Below are 23,556 nucleotides of genomic sequence, written 5' to 3'. Positions count from 1 at the left end.
TCAAACAGCAAAGGCAAACAGTTTGCTACCGGTGGTAGCGCCCTCTGAGCAATAGTCCACAAAGCTGGGAGCATGGCCTTCAGCTTGGTCAATCGGAATGTTGATGGTATTGTACACACGACGATCCGAGGGCACAACGTCTCCAATCTGTGGAAGGAGTCAAAACAATGAGCCATGTGTAATCATGAGTCGCTGAGGAAGATATCAAACCTTGGAAGCGACAATATCACCAGGTACGAGATCAGCAGAGTCAATCTCAGACCATTGGCCGTCACATCTAGCCGGCACGTCTAACCTTTGCCTTTCACTACCAAGATGGATGAATTTGCGATGTCATATATTGATCAATTTATATTGATTTTTTTTTTTTTCCTCTTGATACCTTTGTCTGTGTTCCATGTCTCCTTAATACTCTTCTATAATCTCTCTCCTTCCCCCTGTGTTAGCTTTGAGCCACAGGAATCTTTTTTTTGCCTGATAACATTCGTAAATTTCTACATACACCATTCAATTCTTCATTAAAAAAGACATTGCAATATTTAGGATTAATCCATGAGGGTGGCTGAGGGGTCTCAATTTTTTTTTTTCTTTTTCTTTTTTACTTCAACAATTGATGTTATCAGAAGTCTCCAAATCTACTCTTTTTCAAAAAGGGAAAAACATTGACCCCTGACCTCTCTCATGATATCATCCTGCACACATTGTTAATTTGGTTGGTTGAACTTCCTGAAGATATTGCACATCATACTTGAACTGCTACATGCATAGGAGGCCCTTATGAAATTATTTTACCATGGTTAAGCATATTTTTGTCAGGTTCTTTTTTTTATCTACTTTTGTTATCAACCACAGATTAATGAGGAATATTTCCACATAAAATTTCATTAGACAATTTTTCTGCATATGAAACCCAGAAATACCGTGTTTGGGGTCACATCCATTATGCAGCAGCTCAAATATCACTACTTTGGTAGTTTCTTGGGGTTTCTGCCACTATATCTCATCACAGCTTGGGAATTCTTCTGCCATACACTGCAAGAAAAACTCTAGAAACTGCTTGCAGTTGAGATGCAAGAGCTCAAGGCAAGCTGTGCCTCATGCAAGAATCAAGCACTGGTTGATTCCATGCACATTGTATAATTTATGCAACAGTGAGTCTGAGGTACAAAAAACTGAGTACATGCAGGCCCCAAAATACTGAGTCAATACCTGTGCAAATTCCCCTTTCATATGAAAGTTCCCCTTTCATGTGCACATACCCCTTTCATGTGAACATGTCCCCTTTTTATGCATTCACCCCTTTCATAATGTGTACATACCCCTTTATGTGCACATACCCCTTTCATGTGTGTGTATCCCTTTCATGTGCATATATCCCTTTCACAATGTGTACATACCCTTTATATCATGCATTCATGACCCTTTGATGTTTACATTTCCCCTTTGATGTTTACATTTCCCCTTTGAGTTTTTGACATCCCTCTCAATACCCCTTTAATCATTCAGGTGATTTTTACATATCCCTTTCATGTGCAAAGAACCCTTACTGCACATACCCCTTTCATGCATACATACCCCTTTAATCATTTGTGTCTTTTATGTTTTAATGCCCCTTATCATATTCCCCTTTCATGTGTACATACCCCTGTTATGCTATTCTGGCTGGATTCAATGGCAGATGGAGTGTTCACTAAAAGCAAAAAAAAGGTTGCTCAGGGGTATGCTCATTTGCAAGGTTGAACATTTGCCTCAGCCTACTGCATGAGCACTACAGCGTGTTCAGCATTGAAATACTGAACAAGGTACACACTCAAGGTGCACCAGCATGGAATTTGGGTGCTTGACTCCAGCTTGAGCTGAGGCTTGATTCAAGCTTGCTGCATCTCAACTGCAAGCAGTTTCTAGAGTTTTTCTTGCAGTGATATGTTTACTAAAATTTTAACAAGCTGGCCGCGAAGTTTCACTATGTACCTTTACTGACCACAAAACCTCCAAGTGTAGCAGCTGCAGTCTGATCAGTTCCCAAATATCACTACTTTGGTAGTGCCTTGGTGTTTCTGCCACTATATCTCATCCCAGAGTGAGAATCCTTCTGCCAGATGGTTAGCAAAATTTTTGCAAGCCCCCAATGTTTCAATATGTACCTTTACTGACCACTAAATCTCCAAATGTAGCAGCTACAGTCTGCTCAGTTCCCAAATATCACTACTTTGGTAGTTTCTTGCTGTTTCCGCTGTACGACTCAAAAGTGTTCCTGAGAACCTTTTGCTGAATGGAGAAGGGGATGATGGAGGTGCAAACTCTGCCCTTCTATACTACCAGAAAACAAGACCCACCAAGGTAAGCTTGGCAAGTTTTAATGAAGTGATAGGGTTGGTTGGTTCAAGATGAGCTTGTTGATGACACTGAATAATTTGTTGATATTGTTATTGTAAGGGTTGTTATGTATGTAGGTTGTTAAATGTATGTAAGGTTGTTTATGTAAATGTTGGGTTGACTGTAATTGGTGAGTAATGAACTAAGGAAAAGACCACTGAGGGGGGGAAGAGAGCTCCTTATATAGACAAATGTGAGGGAATTTAGCTACAAGGAGGCCATGTATGAGGGATTTTAGCTGCAGGGAAACTGAATGAGTGACTATGATTGGTCAGAACATGAGGGATTTAATGTGGTACTTCTATGATGTCACCTGCAGCTGTCAGTTGTGAAGATCCACTAATTTAGAATGCATGTACATACTATGCAGTGTAGATGAGTATGTGTAGCTGTCCAGCAGCTAGGTTGTGTATGTAAACGTGAGGTTGTAATAGGAGGTGAGGTGTATATGTAGCTTGGAATGTAACTTCTAGTCCTGTCAAGTCCCGTCCTTGCGCCATAGTCCATGATTCCTGATGAATACTATGTAAATAAAAGAAAACAGAGAATTTTTTTATTTTTGATGTAGTGGAACCTTTCCATCTACCACATCCTCCCCCAACTTATTGTCTGTCCCCAGACAATTTTGCTGTGAAAAGTGTGGTAACTTGCAAATTGAGAGGTTTGAAACTTGAAGAGTTGTCCTTGAGTCTCTGCGGCGCGTGTCCTGAGAGGCTGAGTGAGGGGTAAATTGAACTCAAACCAGTGGGTTTTGTTATTTTTGGTTTTATTGGAGGGGTTAAATTTATTTGATGTCTGGGAGTCGAGGTGCTGCGCGCAGCCCGCAGTTGCGCAGCAGTCGACGTCGTGTGTCCATGGCGTCCGCAGTGGTTGTGCTAGTATTCTAGAGCGCGCTGGTCCTGCGCTGCGATTTGCGCAGCTCTCTGCTTCCTAGTCGCGCGCGCTGATCCAAACCGGACTCGACTCGATTGTTTCCCCGACCGGCCCCACTCCTACAATATACATATGCCGGTCAACACTACATCTCTTTCGCCGCCTAGGTCTCAGTCTTCCGAGTTCTTCGATCGGATTTGCAGATTGGTCGCCATCGCACGTAAGTTCCTTCTTTCTTCTTTTTCTCTTTTTTTTTTTTTTTTTTTTTCTTTTTTTTTTATGTTTGACAGCTGACTCTCCATTTCTCTTCTCTTTCTAGTGTGATGACGAAATGGGGGAGCCAACGATCATTCCTCGTACGATTCTCGAGCCACCGTGGTCCACCACTTGCATGTAAACCTGGATCCTGCCACCGCATTGGTCAGGATCCTGGAGCTGATGAGTTAGCCTTGTTTGGTGTTCCAAAGATCGGTGAGTCAAGTCTTCTGGTTGGTCAGAACCGGATGCAACCTCTTTTCCTCGAGAATTCACGTCCTGACTCTCTTGCCGAAGTTACGAGCCCTTTTTATTCTTGTGTAGCTGCTTCCTTTACTTTAAAAGGTGGACCAATTGCCGCCTGTTTTCTCCTCATTCATCGTAGTCCCAAGTTTTATCCTACTCATAGCTTCATCATGACCCGTTGTACCCATCGAAATCGCCCAACCAATTGTCCCTCCGTCCGCTACGCTTTGCGTTCGCGCCCTTCCAACGTTGCTTCCCCGTTTTTAGTGCGCCTTCCTAGTTATGTTATATATATGTACTTAGATTCGATACTTATTCTTTTTTCCTTCTCTAGACGACCAGCCCAAATGGAGGAGCCTCTCGAGAGAGCTCCTTTACCCCGATCCTGAATGCTTTGCCAGCCGTCCCATCTGAGGTTTCCGGGTTTAATTCCCCGACAACCCCGCTTCGTCCCCGTACTCCTCCCGGTTTGGGAGGCCCGCATCTTCAATCCCCAATGTATCAGGCTTACCCTGAGTCTGAACTCGATCGATCCCCGGCCTATCGAACTCAGCATTCCTCTCCTGTCCGTCCTCAGTTATTGCCTGGGTCCAGGCCCTTTGTGGTCAGTAGTCCTGCACTGAACCGTTTGAATGAGGTATGTTTTCCTTGTGGATCGTTCTCTTGTATGCTGCCACTGATGAAACCTTTGATGTTGCTTATTCCACAGATGCTCCAGTCCAACCGAGCTATCATCCCGGGATTCTGGTCGCCTCCGGCTGCTCCTCGGCCTCGTGACCTGGACACTCCAAGTACCGCAGCTAGTCTCCTTTCCATATTCAGCCCGGCTGCTCCAGCTTCCTCGCCTGTTACCAAGTCTTCAGCTTCCAACACCACCAGTGTTGATAAGTCCCGATCTCGTCGTTCTTCTATCAGTGCACCTTTCTTGGCTAGCGGTCGAGCTCATATCTACCCGAACGCGAATCTTGAGCGTGTTGCTTCACCCAATCCACCCGGCCTTTATGACCCAGATGAATACCACCGTCTTGACGACCGTCAAATCGGAAATCTTCTTTCTGCCAATATCGACCCTCGCCGATTTGATGTCTACGCCACCGGCCCTGCTGAACTCGACCAGATGTACCAGTGCTTCATGAACACCTTTGTTCATTACTGCAACCTTTGCCCGGCTTCCAATCCGTTCCAACACATGGAACGCGTCCGCCTCTTCAAGTTCGTCACCCGTTGATACCTGCAACTCGACCACCGCCTTTGAGTCCGAACCCATCCTACTGATTGCTCCTCCTGGTAAGTGTTTTGTTCCTACTTCTTCTTTTTTTTCATTATTACTGATTTCCTTTCTTTCCTGTTCTTTGATGTTGTTTCAGAATCCAACCAAGTCTTTCTTTGCTTCTGTGAGCTCAATTTTTCTTCTTCATTTTCCTCTTTTACTGTTTGCTGATATATTTCCCTTAGTTTTTGTTTTCTTGTTCGTTCCCTCGGCTGTGCTGATGGTGTGATGGACTTGGCTGTCCTGGAGCGACGCCTATTCGGGGGTTTGAAATCATAAAACCACAAAAAAAATCGCTAGATAACTTCTAAATCCGAAAAAAAATCAAAAAAATCGCCTAAATCTAAAAAAAAACTGATTTTTTTTTGTTCTTTTATCTTGTTATACTTATGTTTTAGTTTGTTTTATTTATCTTTTTAGTCTTGATGCCAATCTATCCTCCTCCCCTCCCCCAACTTATTCGGTTGTCCTCAGCCGTTGCCAACTTGTGAGAAAAACCCGTCCATTGTGATGAGCGGTCTTGAAGAAAAATGTGACGTTCCCAGACTGAATGTTTTAAGTGAGTGTACCCTCCTGGGGTTTTGAAAAAATATGCATATCCCAAAATTAAGAATGGGGAAGGTAAGTAGTAGAGGAAAAGAAGTGACTAATAAAAAAATGAATGCAAGTCTTCCTCCCCCAACTTAAAAATTTTGCTGGCTAATCTGAATCAGAAGAGTGACCACTGGAGAACTCTTCTCCTTCCTCATCCTCTGACTCCTGCTCTTCTGATGAACCTGATTGATTGGGATCCTCGTCGATTTCGATTTCAGAAAGCTCCCTTCCCCTAGGATAAAACCGTTTGATATGGGAAGCTGCATAGGCCCTCTTGAGTTCCGTCCCGTCTAGTTCTTCCAATATGTAAGCTCCTTTTGGTAGTTGTTTCTTGATCCTAAAAGGTCCATTCCAGCGGTGCGCAAAAAGTTTCCCCCACTGGTCCTCCAGGCTTTTGTTGTAAACCAAAACCATTTCACCAGGATCCAAGGATCTCCTAAGCCTAGCCGCCATCCGCCGATCCCAATATCTGACTGATGATTCCCTGGCTCTTAGCAATTTTTCATAAGCTATTCCCAGAATCTCTTCCCGTCGCTCCAGTTGCTTGGTCCGGGCTTCCAGGAGTTCCTCCATTGTATGAATTTCGGTCCAATCAATCCCAAGAAAAGTGTCCATCTCAATATCCACGGGTAGCACTGCTTTTTGGCCAAATACTAGCTCGTATGGTGAGTATCCAGTTGTTCGCTTGGTGGAGATTCTGTCTGCAAAAAGAACTAATGGTAGATATTCTCGCCATTTACCACCAGATTCTCCGCACATCTTGATCAGGGTGTCCTTAATGGGTCGATGGCCTCTTTCAATCATGCCGTTAGCCTCAGGGTAGTAGGGTGTAGGTGGTTTGAAAGTAGCTCCAATCTTTTCTACTGCCTTTATAAACTCGTTCTTGAATTCTGGTCCATTGTCTGCCGTGACCGTCTTGATTACGCCGTACCGATAGACCCATTCTTCAAGGAGAAATTTTCCAATGGTTGCGGCTGTCAGTTTCACCAGAGGAGCCGCTTCGACCCATCCGGATAAATCATCCCGCACCACTAGTAAGTACTTATATTGTCCAGCCTTGATATGACAGACATCCAAAGCTACGCGCCCAAATAAGCTGCTCTCTCCTGTCGGGTGCCGTATTTCTCGTGGAACTAGTGGGTCCCTCTTTTGACAAGGTTCGCAGCTCTGGACTTTTTTCTTCAAACTAGGCCACCAGAATCTACACACTAATCGCTGATATGTCTCTTCAAGACCACGATGCCCAAGGTCTTCATGTACCATTTGTAAAATTTTGCATTGGTAGGATGTCTTGGAGATGACTAGTTGTGACATTGGTGAGTGCCTGCGCATGAGTCGTCCTTCTTGGATAAAATAGTTTGCTGATTTTCGCTTGAGTTTCTGGAATTTGTCTGGGTTCATAGAGTGAGGTTTACGAAGCGTCCTGAGATATTCCTTCAAGTCTGTCCAGAATCCCGGGGCTTCCCATTCAAAGACCTCTGTGGTGGTGGACGTCCCATTAAATTGTGAGCAGACTTTGATTACAGGTTCATCTTCATCAAAATCCTCTGTGTCGTTATAGAATTCTTCTTCTTCGTCACTTATTGGTTGTCTAGAAAGTGCATCCGGCATTGTGAAAGTTTTTCCTGGCTTGTGGGCCATCTCAAACGAAAAGAGTTGGATGAATGCTACCCATCGTGTCATGGGTGCATTTGGGAGCGAAGGTGAGTTGATCATCTGAATTAGGGACTGTGCGTCTACCTGGAGTTCAAAGTGTTGGCCCCATAGAAGTGTCTGTAATTTCTTCAAAATTCGCGCCACACCGCAGAGTTCCAATTTCGCCTGCGAATATCTCGACTCAACCGGCGAAAACACTATTGATTCGTATAATACTGGTCGGTTTAGTCCTGTTTCAAGCTCCTGTTGTGAAAGTACTGCTCCAGCCGCAATGAAACTGGAATCTACAGCCAGTACGATCAGCCCTGCGTCCGGAGAGTAGTCAAGATTCTTGAGGGTGATGTCTTCTCCAATTATCTTTTTCAACTGGTTGAAGGAATTGTCACAGCTTTCGTCCCAGAGCCATTCTATGTCTTTTCGAGTTAACTTTCGAAGGGGAGCCGCAATTTCAGACAAATTTTTTACAAAAATCCTGATGTAAGTTACTATTCCCATGAAGCCTCGGAGTTCCGTAATGTTGTTGGGAGTTGGCCATGTTGTTATTTTGTTCTTTTTCTGATCCAATACCCTCCGACCTTCTTTACAGACCACGTGACCCACAATATCCAAAGCAGGTACACAGCATGCAAACTTCTTTCCTGAAATAGTGAGTCCTGCTTCTTCTATTCGAAATAATATTCGCTCCAGTGTTTGAGCGTATTCCCAGATAAAACGGCGTATTCCTGAATTTTCTTCCAGAACTTCGTCATTGTATGTGGTGCCTGGTCCTTTAATACCCCCATCGTTGATAAACACTCCTGCGTGTTTTGGTATTTCGTCCTGAAGGATCCACATCATTTGTGCTTGATATACTGCTACCGAGTTGGTGGCGCCTTGTGGAAGTCTTGTGAGTTGAAATCTGCCCAAAGGAGTATCAAAGGTGGTAAGGGGTCTGGATTCTGGAGCTAATTCTCTTTCGTCGTAACCACCCATAATATCCCCCAATCCATAACAGGCACAACCGGCGAACGATTCGACAAATTCTTTGGTTGCGGGTGGTAACCCTGCATCTTTAATGGTAACCTTATTCATTTCTTGCAGGTCGTGAACTATCCTTAACTTTCCGTCATGCTTGAGTACGCAAAACACCAGACTGGAATAACTTGATGTCAATTGTTCATAGAGTTTATTCCGTACCCGTTCGCGTACTTGCTCCACATATTCGTCTTTAATGGCGGCTGGGATTGGAATGGGTTTCTTCTGCCACGGCACGTGGTCGATTACTGGTATGACATAAGGTAAACCATACGAGTGCTTCAAGAGTCCTCTTTCTTCTGGCGTGAAGGCAACCGCTTTTTCCCGGATCACAATCAGGTGCTTAAAAAGTTTCAACTCTTCTTCCCAAAGCCACCCTTCTGGCCCAAAGTTAACTACCTTTAATCGTTCTTCAGTGATCCTGGAGGTAGGGGTGAAGTCTGGAGGGTTTGGCGTGAGTGGTGTTTTATATGGATCCCGTGAAAGTGGAGGTCGCTGAAGTGGAGGATTTAATGTTTGCGGAATTGGTTGGTTGATTGGTCGAACCTTCTTGGCAACTGGTTTATATTTTGTCATACACCATAGGTTTCCGTCTTTCCAGCTTTGGCACAGTCTGTCTTGAAATGTTGACCCTAATCCATTAGAGAGTAAAGATTTGATAGGCTGTTGCAAGTCGTTGTCTGTTTGCAATATTCTCGTGGTGTTGACGGAAGGAGATAATCCAAAACCCCTAGGTTTATTGAAAGGGCCCGAATCTGGTTTTGTAGGTGAGTCCTTCTTTATGTTACAGATTTTTAATAGCTTAAGGAAAATGATAAGAATGTTCTTTTTAAGCAAAAAAAATTTAAAGAGGTATATTTTTATTTGTTTTGATGTTTTCCCGAAGTGTTTTAAGAGGAATGATTTGAGCCAGTTGATGAAATCCGGCGTCCGAGATATAACCCGCTTGACTAGCTGAAGCAAGTTACTCCCTAGCTGGATGCCGGTAGTTATAAAAAATGCTGACTAGGTGCCTTTTTGAACATTTGATATTCTTCGCTCTGGACATGTTCTGATGCAGGAACCGATTTCACGCTATTGGTGCTGAGGTCCTTCCGATTATCCCATCCTCGACCTTGCCCGGTTCGAGCCAATGGTACTGAAATTCGCCGGCCCTTGGTTCCTGCAAACGTGAGAGTCTCCCCCGTTTCGTGGTATTCCAAGGTGCAGTTGTAGTCGAAAAGGAAAGGCCGTCCTAAAATGCAACCTTGAGCTTTTGGTGATATAAAGAGGTGAGCGGGCCCAGAAAATCGGCCAATCTGTATTGGGCAATTTTCGACTACGCCGGTTATGTCGCATCTGGCCCCACCAACACCTTGCATGGGTATGTTTACTATCACAAATTCTAGCTCCAAATCTTCCGCTACTGATCGGGGTATGACATTGACCATAGAACCGGAATCCACCATAAAGTTGACTTTTTCCCCGCCGATTTGCACTGTTATGTATCCTAGGGCGCAACTGTAGTAGCATGGGTGAGACGGACCTTCTTCCTCTGGTAGGGTGGTCATTGGCGCCGCTACTTTAGCTTCTTTAGTTGCAATGTAGGTGGTTGAGGTATTCTTCCCCGAAAGACGTCCCTGCAACTTTGCTATGATCTGTTCTGTGTAAGAAGGTGATATTGCAGTGAGTTGCGCAAAAGTTGTAGGAATCTTAACATTGTCCAAGTCATGTATTAGAGCTTCCTCTGGGGATTCCTTCGTGCTGATAGTCGGTATTCGTTCCCTACTCCAGACTTTCTCAGACGTCCTCCTAGGTAGTTCTTTTGGAGCAGGAGCTTCCTCCCCGTCTTCTTGGTCAATATCCATAGTATCCTTCTCTGGTTCTTGAATCCTAACGCTTCGACGTCCCTTCTGTCCTTCAGATCTCGTAATAGCATGGTTCTTCATAAAGTTATCTGCTCCTAACGACGGTGGGTCCCAATCTATGGTTTGCGCCAAAGACTTCATAAGCGGAGTATTCCCGTTCCCATTTCTTCGAGATTCTGCCAAACTTCTGATGGCGTCCTGCATTTGAGGATTTGCTGATGAGGTGGAAACTACCGAGCAAATTGGCCTTGAAGGTATCCATGGTATGTGTTCCCCATTGGGTAAGAACCAATCTTTCCCCACTCGTTTCACCAATCCTTGTTCCTCGTCTTTCAGAAATTCTGGGCATCTTGCCGTAGCGTGCCCTTCTCTTTTGCAGTAATAACAGACCATGGTTTCGTATAATGGTGTTGATGGTCGTGGCGCTTCTTGAGAAAATTCTTGTCTATCTGTGGCACCTTGTCGGTTGTATGTTGTTGGTAAGATACTCTGCATTTTCTGTTTCATTGCTGCAAATTCTTGCTGCATGTCTTGAATCCGTTGTTCCACTATCTTATTGTTTGGTGTTTCCTTTAACATCTGATCTCGTCGCTTCCCATCTCCTTTCTTTATGTCCAAGTCTTTCTGCATTGTACGGTTTGCTTCCGAGAAATTTGAGAGATTTGTGTATCCCTCGTCAACTCTATTGAGGGTAAAAACCTTGATTTCATTGCTTCCCCCCCGGACCTCCTCTTGACTCCCGCACCCCACATTCCAACACCCCCCCTCAAACTCCACACCTCCAGATACAACCATAGAAAGATTTTAGAGAAAATGAAAAAAGAATTGGAAAACTGAGTGGGGATAATGAAGAGAACAAAGGAAGAAAAATTTGAAGGAAACTGAGTGGAGATAAAGACGGAGAGACAACAAGATTAAAGAAGAATCACAACTGAAGATACAACAAACACAATTTAAGGAAAGATTTTGGCCATTGATGTCGAGTGAAGATTTGCGCGCAGAGGTTTGGTAAAGAAATCAGCGATGTTGTCGGATGTGGAAACCCAGTGTAGTTTTATCCCATTTTCACGGACCGCGTCGTTCACAAAAAAGAAGTTGCGTTTGAGGCTTTTCATCCTGCCCTTGGATGCGTTGTCGTCAGAAACCAAAACTGCCGCGCGGTTATCGCATTTGAGGATTATTTCTGGAGTTGAGTTGAGAGATCGAACAATGGGAATGAGAAACAACAAGAAGTCGACAGCCGAACCGATTGAGATGAATTCCGCAGCACATGTTGATGTTGCTACGACCTTCTGTCGTCAAGATCCCCAGGCGATAGGGCTGCCCAAAAATTTGATAATGAAACCTGAGGTGGAACGTTGATATTCCCCCCCCCCCAGTTAGCATCTGACCAAGTAACTAGCTGGTTGTCGGTGTGTTCCAGTTTTAGTCGTTTCGATCTTGTGGTCGAGATATACTGAACAAGGTGTTTGAGGCCGCTCCAATGGGTTTCATCTGGGTTGGAACTGAAACGTGCTAGGTAATTTACCGCAAAACTGAGATCGGGTCGAGACCCCAATCCGATGTAGTTCAGCGATCCAATCAAAGATTGATATAGGGTCGCATTAACCGGTTCTCCCGAAGATGTTACCAGATTGTCGCCAGCAAGAGGAGTGTACGTCGGTATGACCTTCTGTTGAACTTCCGCTTGAAACTTCTTGATCGTCTGGTCAATTAACAGCGGTTGGCTCAAGAAAATCGATCCATCTTCATATTCCATTTTGATACCAACAAGTTTGTCCGGTCTGTCGTCCCATTTAACCCGTAAATTGGACTCGACTTTCTGACGGAGGATCTTGAGTGCTGTATCATCGTTGCTGAAAACAATCCCGTCGTCGACGTGGCTCCATATGATTACAATTGAATTGCCCTTCTTATACCTGTATAAGCATTCCTCAACCTCGTCGCAGGTAAACTCCCACTCTTCTAGAAGACCTTTGAAGTGTTTCCACCAGCATCTACTTGCTTGGCGGGTCCCATACAACGCTTTCTTCAATCGGAGGACTTTGCCTTTCAGCTCCGGAAAAAGTTTGGTTGGAGGATCAACATAGATTGTCTCGTCTATCGGACTGTGCACGAAGGCGCTGGTCACGTCGAATGAGTTGATCTTCCATTTGTTGACGATTGATAAGGTCAGAAGGAGCCGTAATGTCGTCAGGGATGCCGTGGGTGCGAAAGTAGACTTCACGTCCCGTCCAATCCTTTGCTTGAAGCCTCGGACAACAAACCTAGCCTTCAATTTCTCAACCGATCCGTCCGATTTACGTTTGATATTGAAAACAAAGCGGGTGCCGATGGAATGTTTATCACTACAAACATGGATGAATTTGGGAAGGCATATATTGATCAATATGGCATATATTGATCAAATTACATTGATCATTTTTTTTTTTGAAATTTCTATTTCATTTGTTTCCTTCCTGCAACATAATAAACCTTCTATCATCTCTCTTTCTCTTGATTTCCTCCTTCCTTAATTTTCAACCATAGTGAAAGCTTCATTTTGTTGTCAGATCAAATAGGTCATTTTTACATACTCATATGAATTATTCCTGAGAAAAAATAGTCTGTTAAGTCAGGCAGGGAGGAGAAGGGGGGAGGAGGAATGGGGAGGCATGAATTATTGTCACTTGAACCTTGCAGAAGTGTTGAAATCTACTTTCCAAAAAAAAAAAACAAAAACAAAAAACAATCAGCTTCAATATATCATGCTACATCAACTTTGTTCAAATTTAATGGCTTATATATATGACTCATCATATCCAATATCCTAAATTTCTACTAGGCCTGAGATTGATTTAACGTTTGTACCAGATTTGAGTAAGGTGTCTTATATCATGGAAGAACTCCCACGCTGCGCTGAGATATAGTGGGAGGAACACCAGGAAACTACCAAATTAGTCATATTTGGCAACTGATCACATTGTGGCTGCTACATTTGGAGGTTTTGAGGTCATTCAAGGTAAACCATGATCCCTTGGGGCCATTTGATCATTTTTTTACCAATATCATGGAAGAACTGCCATGCTGCGCTGAGATAGAGTGGCAGAAACACCAAGAAACTACCAAATTAGTGATATTTGGCAACTGATCACATTGTGGCTGCTACATTTGGGGGTTTTGTGGTCATTCAAGGTACACAATGAATCTTTGAGGGCATGTGAACAATTTGGTACCAATATCATGGAAGAACTCCCATGCTGCGCTGAGATATAGTGGCAGAAACACCAAGAAACTACCAAATTAGTGATATTTGGCAACGGTTCACATTGTGGCTGCTACATTCGGGGGTTTTGTGGTCATTCAAGGTACGAAATGGATCTTTGTGGGCATGCGAACATTTTGGTACCAATATCATGGAAGAACTGCCATGCTGCGCTGAGATATAGTGGCAGAAACACCAAGAAACTACCAAATTAGTGATATTTGGCAACTGATCACATTGTGGCTGCTATATTTGGGGGTTTTGTGGTCATTCACTGTACCAATGAATCTCTGAGGGCATGTGAACAATTTGGTTTCAATATCATGGAAGAACTCCCACGCTGCCTTGAGATATAGTGGCGGAAACACCAAGAAACTACCAAATTAGTCATATTTGGCAACTGATCATATTTTGGCTGCTACATTTGGACGTTTTGAGGTCATTCAAGGTAAACCATGATCCCTTGAGGCCATTTGATCATTTTTTTACCAATATCATGGAAGAACTCCCATGCTGCGCTGAGATATAGTGGCAGAAACACCAAGAAACTACCTAATTAGTCATATTTGGCAACTGATCACATTGTGGGTGCTACATTTGGACGTTTTGAGGTCATTTAAGGTAAACAATGATCCCTTGAGGCCATTTGATCATTTTTGTACCAATATCATGGAAGAACTCCCATGCTGCGCTGAGATATAGAGGCAGAAACACCAAGAAACTACCAAATTAGTGATATTTGGCAACTGATCACATGGTGACTGCTACATTTGGGGGTTTTGTGGTCATTCAAGGTACCCAATGAATCTTTGAGGGCATGTGAACATTTTGGTACCAATATCATGGAAGAACTCCCATGCTGCGCTGAGATATAGTGGCAGAAACACCAAGAAACTACCAAATTAGTGATATTTGGCAACTGATCACATTGTGGCTGCTACATTTGGACATTTTGAGGTCATTCAAGGTACACAATGAATCTTTAAGGGCATGTGAACATTTTGGTACCAGTATCATGGAAGAAATCCAATGCTGCGCTGAGATATAGTGGCAGAAACACCAAGAAACTACCAAATTAGTGATATTTGGCAACTGATCACATTGTGGCAGCTACATTTGGGGGTTTTGTGGTCATTGAAGGTACACCATGAATCTTTGAGGGCATGTGAACATTTTGGTGTCAATATCGTGGAAGAACTCCCACGCTGCGCTCAGATATAGTGGGAGAAACATCAAGAAACTACCAAATTAGTGATATTTGGCAACTGATCACATTGTGGCTGCTACATTTGGGGTTTTTGTGGTCATTCAAGGTACACAATGAATCTTTGACCCCATTTGATCATTTTGGTACCAATATCATGGAAGAACTACCATGCTGCGCTGAGATATAGTGGCGGAAACACCAAGAAACTACCAAATTAGCCATATTTGGCAACTGATCACATTGTGGGGTTTTGTGGTCATTAAAGGTAAAAAGTGAATCTTTAAGGGCATGTGAACATTTTGGTACCAATATCATGGAAGAACTCCCAGGCTGCACTGAGATATAGTGGGAGCAACGGTGCAAGAGCTACGCTACACAAAGCGGCAGCGTAGCAAAAGCGTAGCGAATTTGGCCCTGTTTGCTACACTTTTAGTAGCGGGCTCAGCGCTCCACTTTTCGCTGATTTTTTTTTACGCGAAAAAACACAGGAAAATAGCGCGCTAATATTAGCGGCCAGTAGCGGCTTGGCGCTTCGCTTGCCGCTGACGGAGCGGCTTTTCGCTTCGCTAGCCGCTAAAGTAGCGGTAATAACGCTACTTTAGCGATTTATTTGGCGCTTATTTAGCAAGAGGGGGGCGGGCAGAGAAAAAGGAAAATATTTCATTGAAATCTAAGGTTTCCGTGTATATGTGTTGTGTGCCTACTACAAGATTCTCGTGTATGGTATGTTTGGTGAAATGAGGGCAAATGAAGCAGAGCAGTCTTCATTTTGAAGGGATTTATGGAACTTCTTGTTGTCCTTGGCCGCGTCGAGAACGGTGTGGTGCGCAACACGGTACAGTCAGGGAATCACGGTCAAAACTCAGTTCGGCTCGGCGCGCAGCGGGTACGGCAAGGCGTCTCTAGTTTCCTTTTTGTTGCTCCTCTGTTCTTTGTTTCCTTATGTCCTGGTGCTGGTTATCTTGTTTTCTTTTTTTTATTATTCTTATTCCCTTTTCTCTCTGTGCGCGCGTTGGAGGTTTTGAAGGTGGCGGGTTGGTTCCTTTTCCTTTATTATGCTTTTCTTTTTTTGTTTTGGGCGCGCGGGGCATGATGATGGGTCCGCAGTGCGCGGCGCTTCCCTGGAGTCTAAGTTCATCTGAGCTTAGCCGAAGGGGAGGCATAGAACCCTTTCTGATCCAAGGAGGAATTCTATCAGCTTTTTTGATCCCGATCTGAGAGTGGCTTTGTAGTGCTTTCGCTGAGCTTATATCGATCCTAGAATATTCATTCGAGTCTCCGCTTCCTTTTCTGTTGCCTGTACGGCGGCCTTTCTCGCAATATCCGTCGATCTCAAACCTTCTTGATCCCTCGAAGACAGAGTTAGAACTCTAACTTCTCAATTCTTCTGTCGATCCCCTCGTTTCCCCAACTCTTGGCGTTTGCTTCGTGATCTCTCAAAGCGACTTAGGCACCATTAGCCCCCACCTCTTTTTCGAATAACTCAAACCGCCGACGCGCGCTCAACGCCGTCGTAAAACAATCATCCAACTTCCTCGCTTCCTGATCTTCAGCTCATCCGACCTTATTCACAGGAGGGCACTCATCACTACATCACTCAAATCCCTCCCAGAACTGCCGCCGGCCCACGCACGGACGGAGTTCCACAACGGCGATACAGTCATCGAATTCTCCCACAGCCCTGACCCCTTGACGAAGCCACAAGTGGCTGCTTATGCCCCTTTCAATTGTTCGGGGTGAAAGCGAGCCACATCCAGTTGTAGCAATGTCAGAAGCCGCTGAAAACGTTCGCTCAACACAGGCTGAGCTGCTCGCACATGTGAGGTAGTCCCTGGCAAGGGAGGCGAGGACAGGGAAGGATGGGGCCTGAGCCTGTAAACACAACAGGATTGGCAAAGATGAGTGTTAGTTCTAGAGGGTATAATCAGACAAAAAGTAGAGACAAGCAGACATGTACCTTCCACCAGAGCAAGACCTTCCCTTTGATACTGAGGGAGAGGCTTGTTTCGTGGTATCGTCTCAGTTCTTGTTCATCATTGTTGGGTCCAAGGTTGCTTGGGTAAAAATTGTATTCATCATTGTCGGGGGCCACGATTTGCGATGCTTCCTTGGTTGGCTTGAGCAACAGCTGGCATTCTTTAAATTTTTGATTGAGGAGGTCTTGAACGGTCGCGAGATGTGAAGGGAATTTGTTAGTGAACAAAAGTAGCCTCCATGCAGGATTTAATACCGTGGCCATCAGTATAGGCTTGCACTGAAGAGCAAGATCTTGATATTTGGTGGCCACCTTGATCATCGGATCAAACATAGCTTCCAAGATTTTGCCTTGACATGCTGTCTTGAGCTGATCTAAGGTATTGAGAAGGCGGCTGTACTCGTAAAGGACCATCAAGGAAGAGGGTCCATCACCCTCCATTCGTTTGGTCAGTTCCAGGAATATCTGTCGTGGGTAAGTTAAAGAAAACGATCAACGTGAGTATCATAAATGCATCAATAAAAAAGCTGCGGAGTACCTTGAGAACGCTGTTCAAAACCTTGATGTTGTCCCATTCTCCAGATGAGAACTCATACCGTTTGAAAAAGTTCCCCCTACCGTTCTCACTTTCGTTGGCCAAGAGTTGATTCACAACCTAAAAGTACAACATCAAGTCTAAGACTCTTGATGGTCGGTCAATCTGACTGAAAGAAAGCATTCAACTTACTTTTCGCGCTCGGTATGCTCGATTCCTACTCTCGTATGCAATATTCCATCGTATACCATAGCCTCCGATGATCCCTGGGCCATCATAGCCCAACTTATGCGCCCAGACTTGGAACTCTGCCTGTTTCGCAGGGGAACTAGCTATTCGGCGACATACATAGTCGATCTAGAAGGGATCAAGCAAAAGGTGCGAGTTGACTTAGCTTGATGAGACTGAAATGACATATGGAGACTGATTGGACCGACCTTTTTTAAAGTGGAACCAATACCACTTGTTGCGTACTTTGCTTTGGACTTCTTGCTACTACTAGTCACCCCGCCCCCGGAACTGTCTCGATCATCAACTTCAGATTCGGATTCGGCTTGCGACTCTTCATCAGATACATCTTTGGGATCAATTTCGTCCTCAGCTTCTGAAGCCTCGATGCCATCATTGATCATCTCTCCCTCTTTGCTGATTGTTTCAAGGGTTGGGAAGTTTTTGGGTTTTTTTGAGTGGGGGGGACCATCGGCGGTGGAAAGCTTGATTGCAGCGAGGCCTGCACCACAAACTAAAGCAACAACGTGGCAAAAGCAGCGCTGGTGGCTCACCAAAGGGTCCCAGGTAGTTCCATCGTGCTGTTTGATCAGCTTTGATAACTCCTTCACCATGGTGAAGTTGTTTGAACCTGAATCAGTCGTCTTCGAAAGGATGTAAACAAGAAAAAAACCGTAAAGTGAGCTTATTGAAGATTTAGAAACGTTTGCAGTCGGTGTGGTACGCAAAAATGTGGAAAAATCAAAAGTTTTTCTCATGTACATACAGAAGGCCTCAAGATACCATCCATTGGACACCATAAATGGACTCCATGGCTAAAGTAACCCCTAGTCCCCCCTGGAAGCATCACTGAAGCCCCACTACACTGGAAGTTAGACCCTTTGGACAACCTGTAGCACCCAGTCAACCACCTGTCAGGTGCCTCAAGACACATTCCCCGCACCATTCTATCCCCACTACATATATTGGTTTGGGTTTGTTTGTTGTGTACATGACATCATGCAGCACTGCCCCTGCAGGCTGTGCCCCTTCAACTGAATGGTTCCCCACATTCTAGTTCCTTCTAACTCCACTTTGTTTGGTCTTATTACATCACATGATCATTCCCTGCACAGCTTATGCGCCCCTTGCATGAACTATGACATCATTTGGCACAGCCCCTCCTCATGTATGCACCCCTTGCATAAATTGTACACAGCCACTCCCTCTTAACTCCCTCATGTTGTACAGCCCAGGCCAGCTAAAATACCTCCCTCAGGGGCTTCCCTGGAGCCAAAATCCCTCACATTTGTCTATATAAGGAGCTCTCTCCCCCCCATTTGTAGTTCCTCAGTTTATTACTCATCAAGTTTTATACTCACCCATCACCCAAAACACTTACGTACCCACTCAACCCTCTTACTTACATATAACAACCCTTACATACTGAATAACAACCTTTTTATACTGTGTCACAAGAAACTTATCTTGAGCTAACCACTCCTATCACTTATTAAAACTTGCCAAGCTTACCTTGGTGGGTCTTGTAGCTGGTAGTATAGAAGGGCAGAGCTTGCACCTCCTTCATCCCCTTCTCCATTCAGCAAAAGGGTTTCACAACCACTTTTGAGTCTTACATTGGTAAAATACAAGAGAGGTAGTAAAATGTACGTATCTTTTGGTGGAGATTGTGCTTGATGAGGACTCTGGCAAACGGGGAAGCGAGATACTTTCCGTTGTGATTCCAGGAGATATACTTTATTGATAAGTGGTGTGAACGATATTCCCAAGATTTGGTGATGTAGCATACAGAGATGCCTAAAAAGGCTTTATGGCCCCCTTTGGTCGTCCACACATCAGATACTAAGCTGATCTTTGATTCGGCGTCCTAAAGATTTGATGAAACTTGGTCAGTGCATCATCCAAAAACGAATCAAACATGAAATCATATGAGCCCCGCTGGACTGAGATTCAACACACCTGGATACCTTCCAAGACACCACGCTGAAGCGAAAGATACAGACTGTGTGCAGTTGTTGCTGCCCAGGTTCGCGAGTGGAGGTAGGTTGAAGGCTGAAGGTAATCAAAGACAATGCGAAGGGTTTCGTCTTCAACTCGAAGCCATGGGAGGGAGTGTTGGAGCAACCAGAAAACAATGAGCTTGTTGAAAGTGTTGTTGTCGAAGCGGCCCTTGGTCATGTATGAGGCAATTGTGGTACCCGGTTTGTTCATGGACTCGGTTTTATTCTGAGTATCGGCCTGAGCGGCAGTCAGAGGAAGCTTGGCACCATCGGCAATCGCTTGGGTTCGACCAGCACAAGCAGCGCGAATGGTTCCTTTGCAGTTCGAGCCGTCACGATGGATCTTCAGGTTGTAGTATGACAAGTTCGAGGCCTTCACAATCTTTGGACACCAGGAACAGGTGTACAACGTAGTATCCTCCACCTGCACAAAATATAAAAGTACGCTATTGGTGCCGTCCTTGCGAGGTCTTCTTGGACTTGAAATTCATTGAGCGTTCAGCGGCCTTGGCGTTTTCCTCATCAGAGTCTTGATTAATGTTGTAGAGTTCTTTCGAGTTGGATTCTGGGGTGGAATTGTTATGATCCTGATTTCAGTTGATAAATATTAAACATTAAATTATCACAATTAAATTCAGATTACATACTACACTGACATGAAATGAGGCTCTACCAAAATATTACTCACTTGAGAGGTCTGGAGGTTTGAAGCTGCAGTTGAACTCCGAGTAGATGTACTAGCAGAGGTTACAGGCCCCTTGGGTCTGGGTGGGACGTTAGTATGGAGAGCCCGTCTGGAGTCGGATTGAGTAGGAACAAAGCCAGGAGTTACAATGACAGTTATTTTTTGGGCAGATTGACGGATTGGGATGGACGGATTAGGGGTATCATCACCAACTGTATGGATATCTGAGCCCTTTTGGTTTTCTGGGGTGACTTGTCGGCTAGAAATCTCAAAGTTTGAAGCAAGGCAGAAGGGCAAGGGCAATAAAATCAAGGGGATAGGGGATCTGATGGCACTTTGGCTTACTACTGATGTTGGAATTTAGGCGGAATTTATATATGTGATCATCTTGGTTCAACCTGTGGGCAGACTTTTGGTATGTACAACCACAAAAATAGCTGCGCTTTAGCGGATGGCGCCCCTCGTGCGCTTTCTGCTGGAAAGGCAAAGACATCCGCTGTGCTACGCTCTTGGCGCTTTTAGCTGGAAAAGCAGGGCCACGCGCTACGCCTTTTGCGCTAATTAGCGCCATTTAGCGCTGATAGCGGCAAATAGCGCACCATTGCGCTACACCGCTTTCACTACGCTATTCTGTAGCGAAAGCGCAAAAAAATCGCTGCGCTACGCGCAGGTGATTTTTGCAGTAGCGGTGGTAGCGCTTCGCTACCGCTCTATGTAGCGTTTTCCCGCTAGCGCTATCGCTACTCTGCATTGAGAGCAGCGGTTTTCCGCTACGCTACCCAAGAGCCCCGCTTTTTGTAGCGTAGCGTAGCTCTTGCACCGTTGGTGGGAGGAACACAAGGAAACTACCAAATTGGTCATATTTGGAAACTGATCACATTGTGGCTGCTACATTTGGAGGTTTTGAGTTCATTCAAGGTAAACCATGATCCCTTGGGGCCATTTGATCATTTTTGTACCAATATCATGGAAGAACTCCCACACTGCGCTGAGATATAGTGGCAGAAACACCAAGAAACTACCAAATTAGTGATATTTGGCAACTGATCACATTGTGGCTGCTACATTTGGGGGTTTTGTGGTCATTCAAGGTAAACCATGATCCCTTGAAGCCATTTGATCATTTTGGTACAAATATCATGGAAGAACTCCCACACTGCGCTGGGATATTGTGGCAGGAACACCAAGAAACTACCAAATTAGTGATATTTGGCAACTGATCACATTGTGGCTGCTACATTTGGGGGTTTTGTGGTCATTCACTGTATCAATGAATCTCTGAGGGCATGTGAAGATTTTGGTTTCAATATCATGGAAGAACTCCCATGCTGCGCTGAGATATAGTGGCAGAAACACCAAGAAACTACCTAATTAGTCATATTTGGCAACTGATCACATTGTGGGTGCTAAATTTGGACGTTTTGAGGTCATTTAAGGTACACAATGATCCCTTGAGGCCATTTGATCATTTTTGTACCAATATCATGGAAGAACTCCCATTCTGCGCTGAGATATAGTGGCAGAAACACCAAGAAACTACCAAATTAGTGATATTTGGCAACTGATCACATGGTGGCTGCTACATTTGGGGGTTTTGTGGTCATTCAAGGTACCCAATGAATTTTGAAGGGCATGTGAACATTTTGGTACCAATATCATGGTAGAACTCCCATGCTGCACTGAGATATAGTGGCAGAAACACCAAGAAACTACCAAATTAGTGATATTTGGCAACTGATCACATTGTGGCTGCTACATTTGGACGTTTTGAGGTCATTCAAGGGACACAATGAATCTTTGAGGGCATGTGAACATTTTGGTACCAGTATCATGGAAGAAATCCCATGCACCGCTGAGATATAGTGGCAGAAACACCAAGAAACTACCAAATTAGTGATATTTGGCAACTGATCACATTGTGGCTGCTACATTTGGGGGTTTTGTGGTCATCGAAGGTACATCATGATCCCTTGAGGCCATTTGATCATTTTTGTACAATATCATGGAAGAACTCCCATGCTGCGCTGAGATATAGTGGCAGAAACACCAAGAAACTACCAAATTAGTCATATTTGGCAACTGATCACATTTTGGCTGCTACATTTGGAGGTTTTGAGGTCACTCAAGGTAAGCCATGATCCCTTGAGGCCATTTGATCATTTTTGTACCAATATCATGGAAGAAATCCCATGCTGCGCTGAGATATAGTGGCAGAGACACCAAGAAACTACCAAATTAGTGATATTTGGCAACTGATCACATTGTGGCTCCCGCATTTAGGGGTTTTGTGGTCATTCAAGGTATACCAGGATCCCTTGAGGCCATTAGATCATTTTAGTACCAATATCATGGAAGAACTCCCACATTGCGCTGAGATATAGTGGCAGAAACACCAAGAACCTACCAAATTAGTGATATTTGGCAACTGATCACATTGTGGCTGCTACATTTGGGGGTTTTGTGTTTATTCAACGTACACCATTAATCTTTGAGGGCATTTGAACATTTTGGTACCAATATCGTGGAAGAACTCCCACGCTGCGCTCAGATATAGTGGGAGAAACATCGAGAAACTACCAAATTAGCGATATTTGGCAACTGATCACATTGTGGCTGCTACATTTGGGGGTTTTGTGGTCATTCAAGGTACACAATGAATCTTTGACCCCATTTGATCATTTTGGTACCAATATCATGGAGGAACTACCATGCTGCGCTGAGATATAGTGGTGGAAACACCAAGAAACTACCAAATTAGCCATATTTGGCAACTGATCACATTGTGGCTGCTACATTTGGAAGTTTTGAGGTCATTCAAGGTACACCATGATCCATTCAGGCCATTTGATCATTGTTATACCCATATCATAGAAGAACTCCCATGCTGCGCTGAGATATAGTGGCAGAAACACCAGGAAACTACCAAATTAGTGATATTTGGCAACTGATCACATGGTGGCTGCTACATTTGGGTGTTTTGTGGTCATTCAAGGTACCCAATGAATCTCTGAGGGCATGTGAACATTTTGGTACATATATCATGGAAGAAGTCCCATGTTGCGCTGAGATATAGTGGCAGAAACACCAAGAAACTACCAAATTAGTGATATTTGGCAACTGATCACATTGTGGCTGCTACATTTGGGGGTCTGTGGTCATTCAAGGTATACCATGAATCTTTGAGGGCATGTGAACACTTTTGTGTCAATATCGTGGAAGAACTCCCACGCTGCGCTCAGATATAGTGGAAGAAAAATCAAGAAACTACCAAATTAGTGATATTTGGCAACTGATCACATTGTGGCTGCTACATTTGGGGGTTTTGTGGTCATTCAAGGTACACAATGAATCTTTGACCCCATTTGATCATTTTGGTACCAAGATCATGGAAGAACTACCATGCTGCGCTGAGATATAGTGGCGGAAACACCAAGAACCTACCAATTAGTGATATTTGGCAACTGATTACATTGTGGCTGCTACATTTGGACGTTTTGAGGTCATTCAAGGTACACAATGATCCCTTGAGGCTATTTAATCATTTTTGTACC

At 44.2% G+C, this 23,556-nt stretch overlaps 1 protein-coding gene across 1 annotated transcript in view; it reads right to left on the bottom strand.

Moving 5' to 3' along the window:
* PtA15_16A135 (uncharacterized protein) overlaps window positions 1-23,556 on the bottom strand; it is a gene marked incomplete at both ends in the record, with an annotated part of 80,651 nt that continues 57,095 nt past the window's right edge. The window contains 2 exons of the mRNA XM_053163795.1: window positions 1-147; window positions 211-295. Coding sequence (XP_053027784.1) covers window positions 1-147; window positions 211-295 — 232 coding nt within the window. The remainder of the gene's footprint in view (window positions 148-210; window positions 296-23,556) is intronic.

The sequence above is a fragment of the Puccinia triticina genome, chromosome 16A (assembly GCF_026914185.1).
Source record: "Puccinia triticina chromosome 16A, complete sequence".
Lineage (NCBI taxonomy): Eukaryota > Fungi > Basidiomycota > Pucciniomycetes > Pucciniales > Pucciniaceae > Puccinia > Puccinia triticina.
Note: the sequence above shows the minus strand (reverse complement) of the source record. Positions and strands in the feature narration are given on the sequence as shown.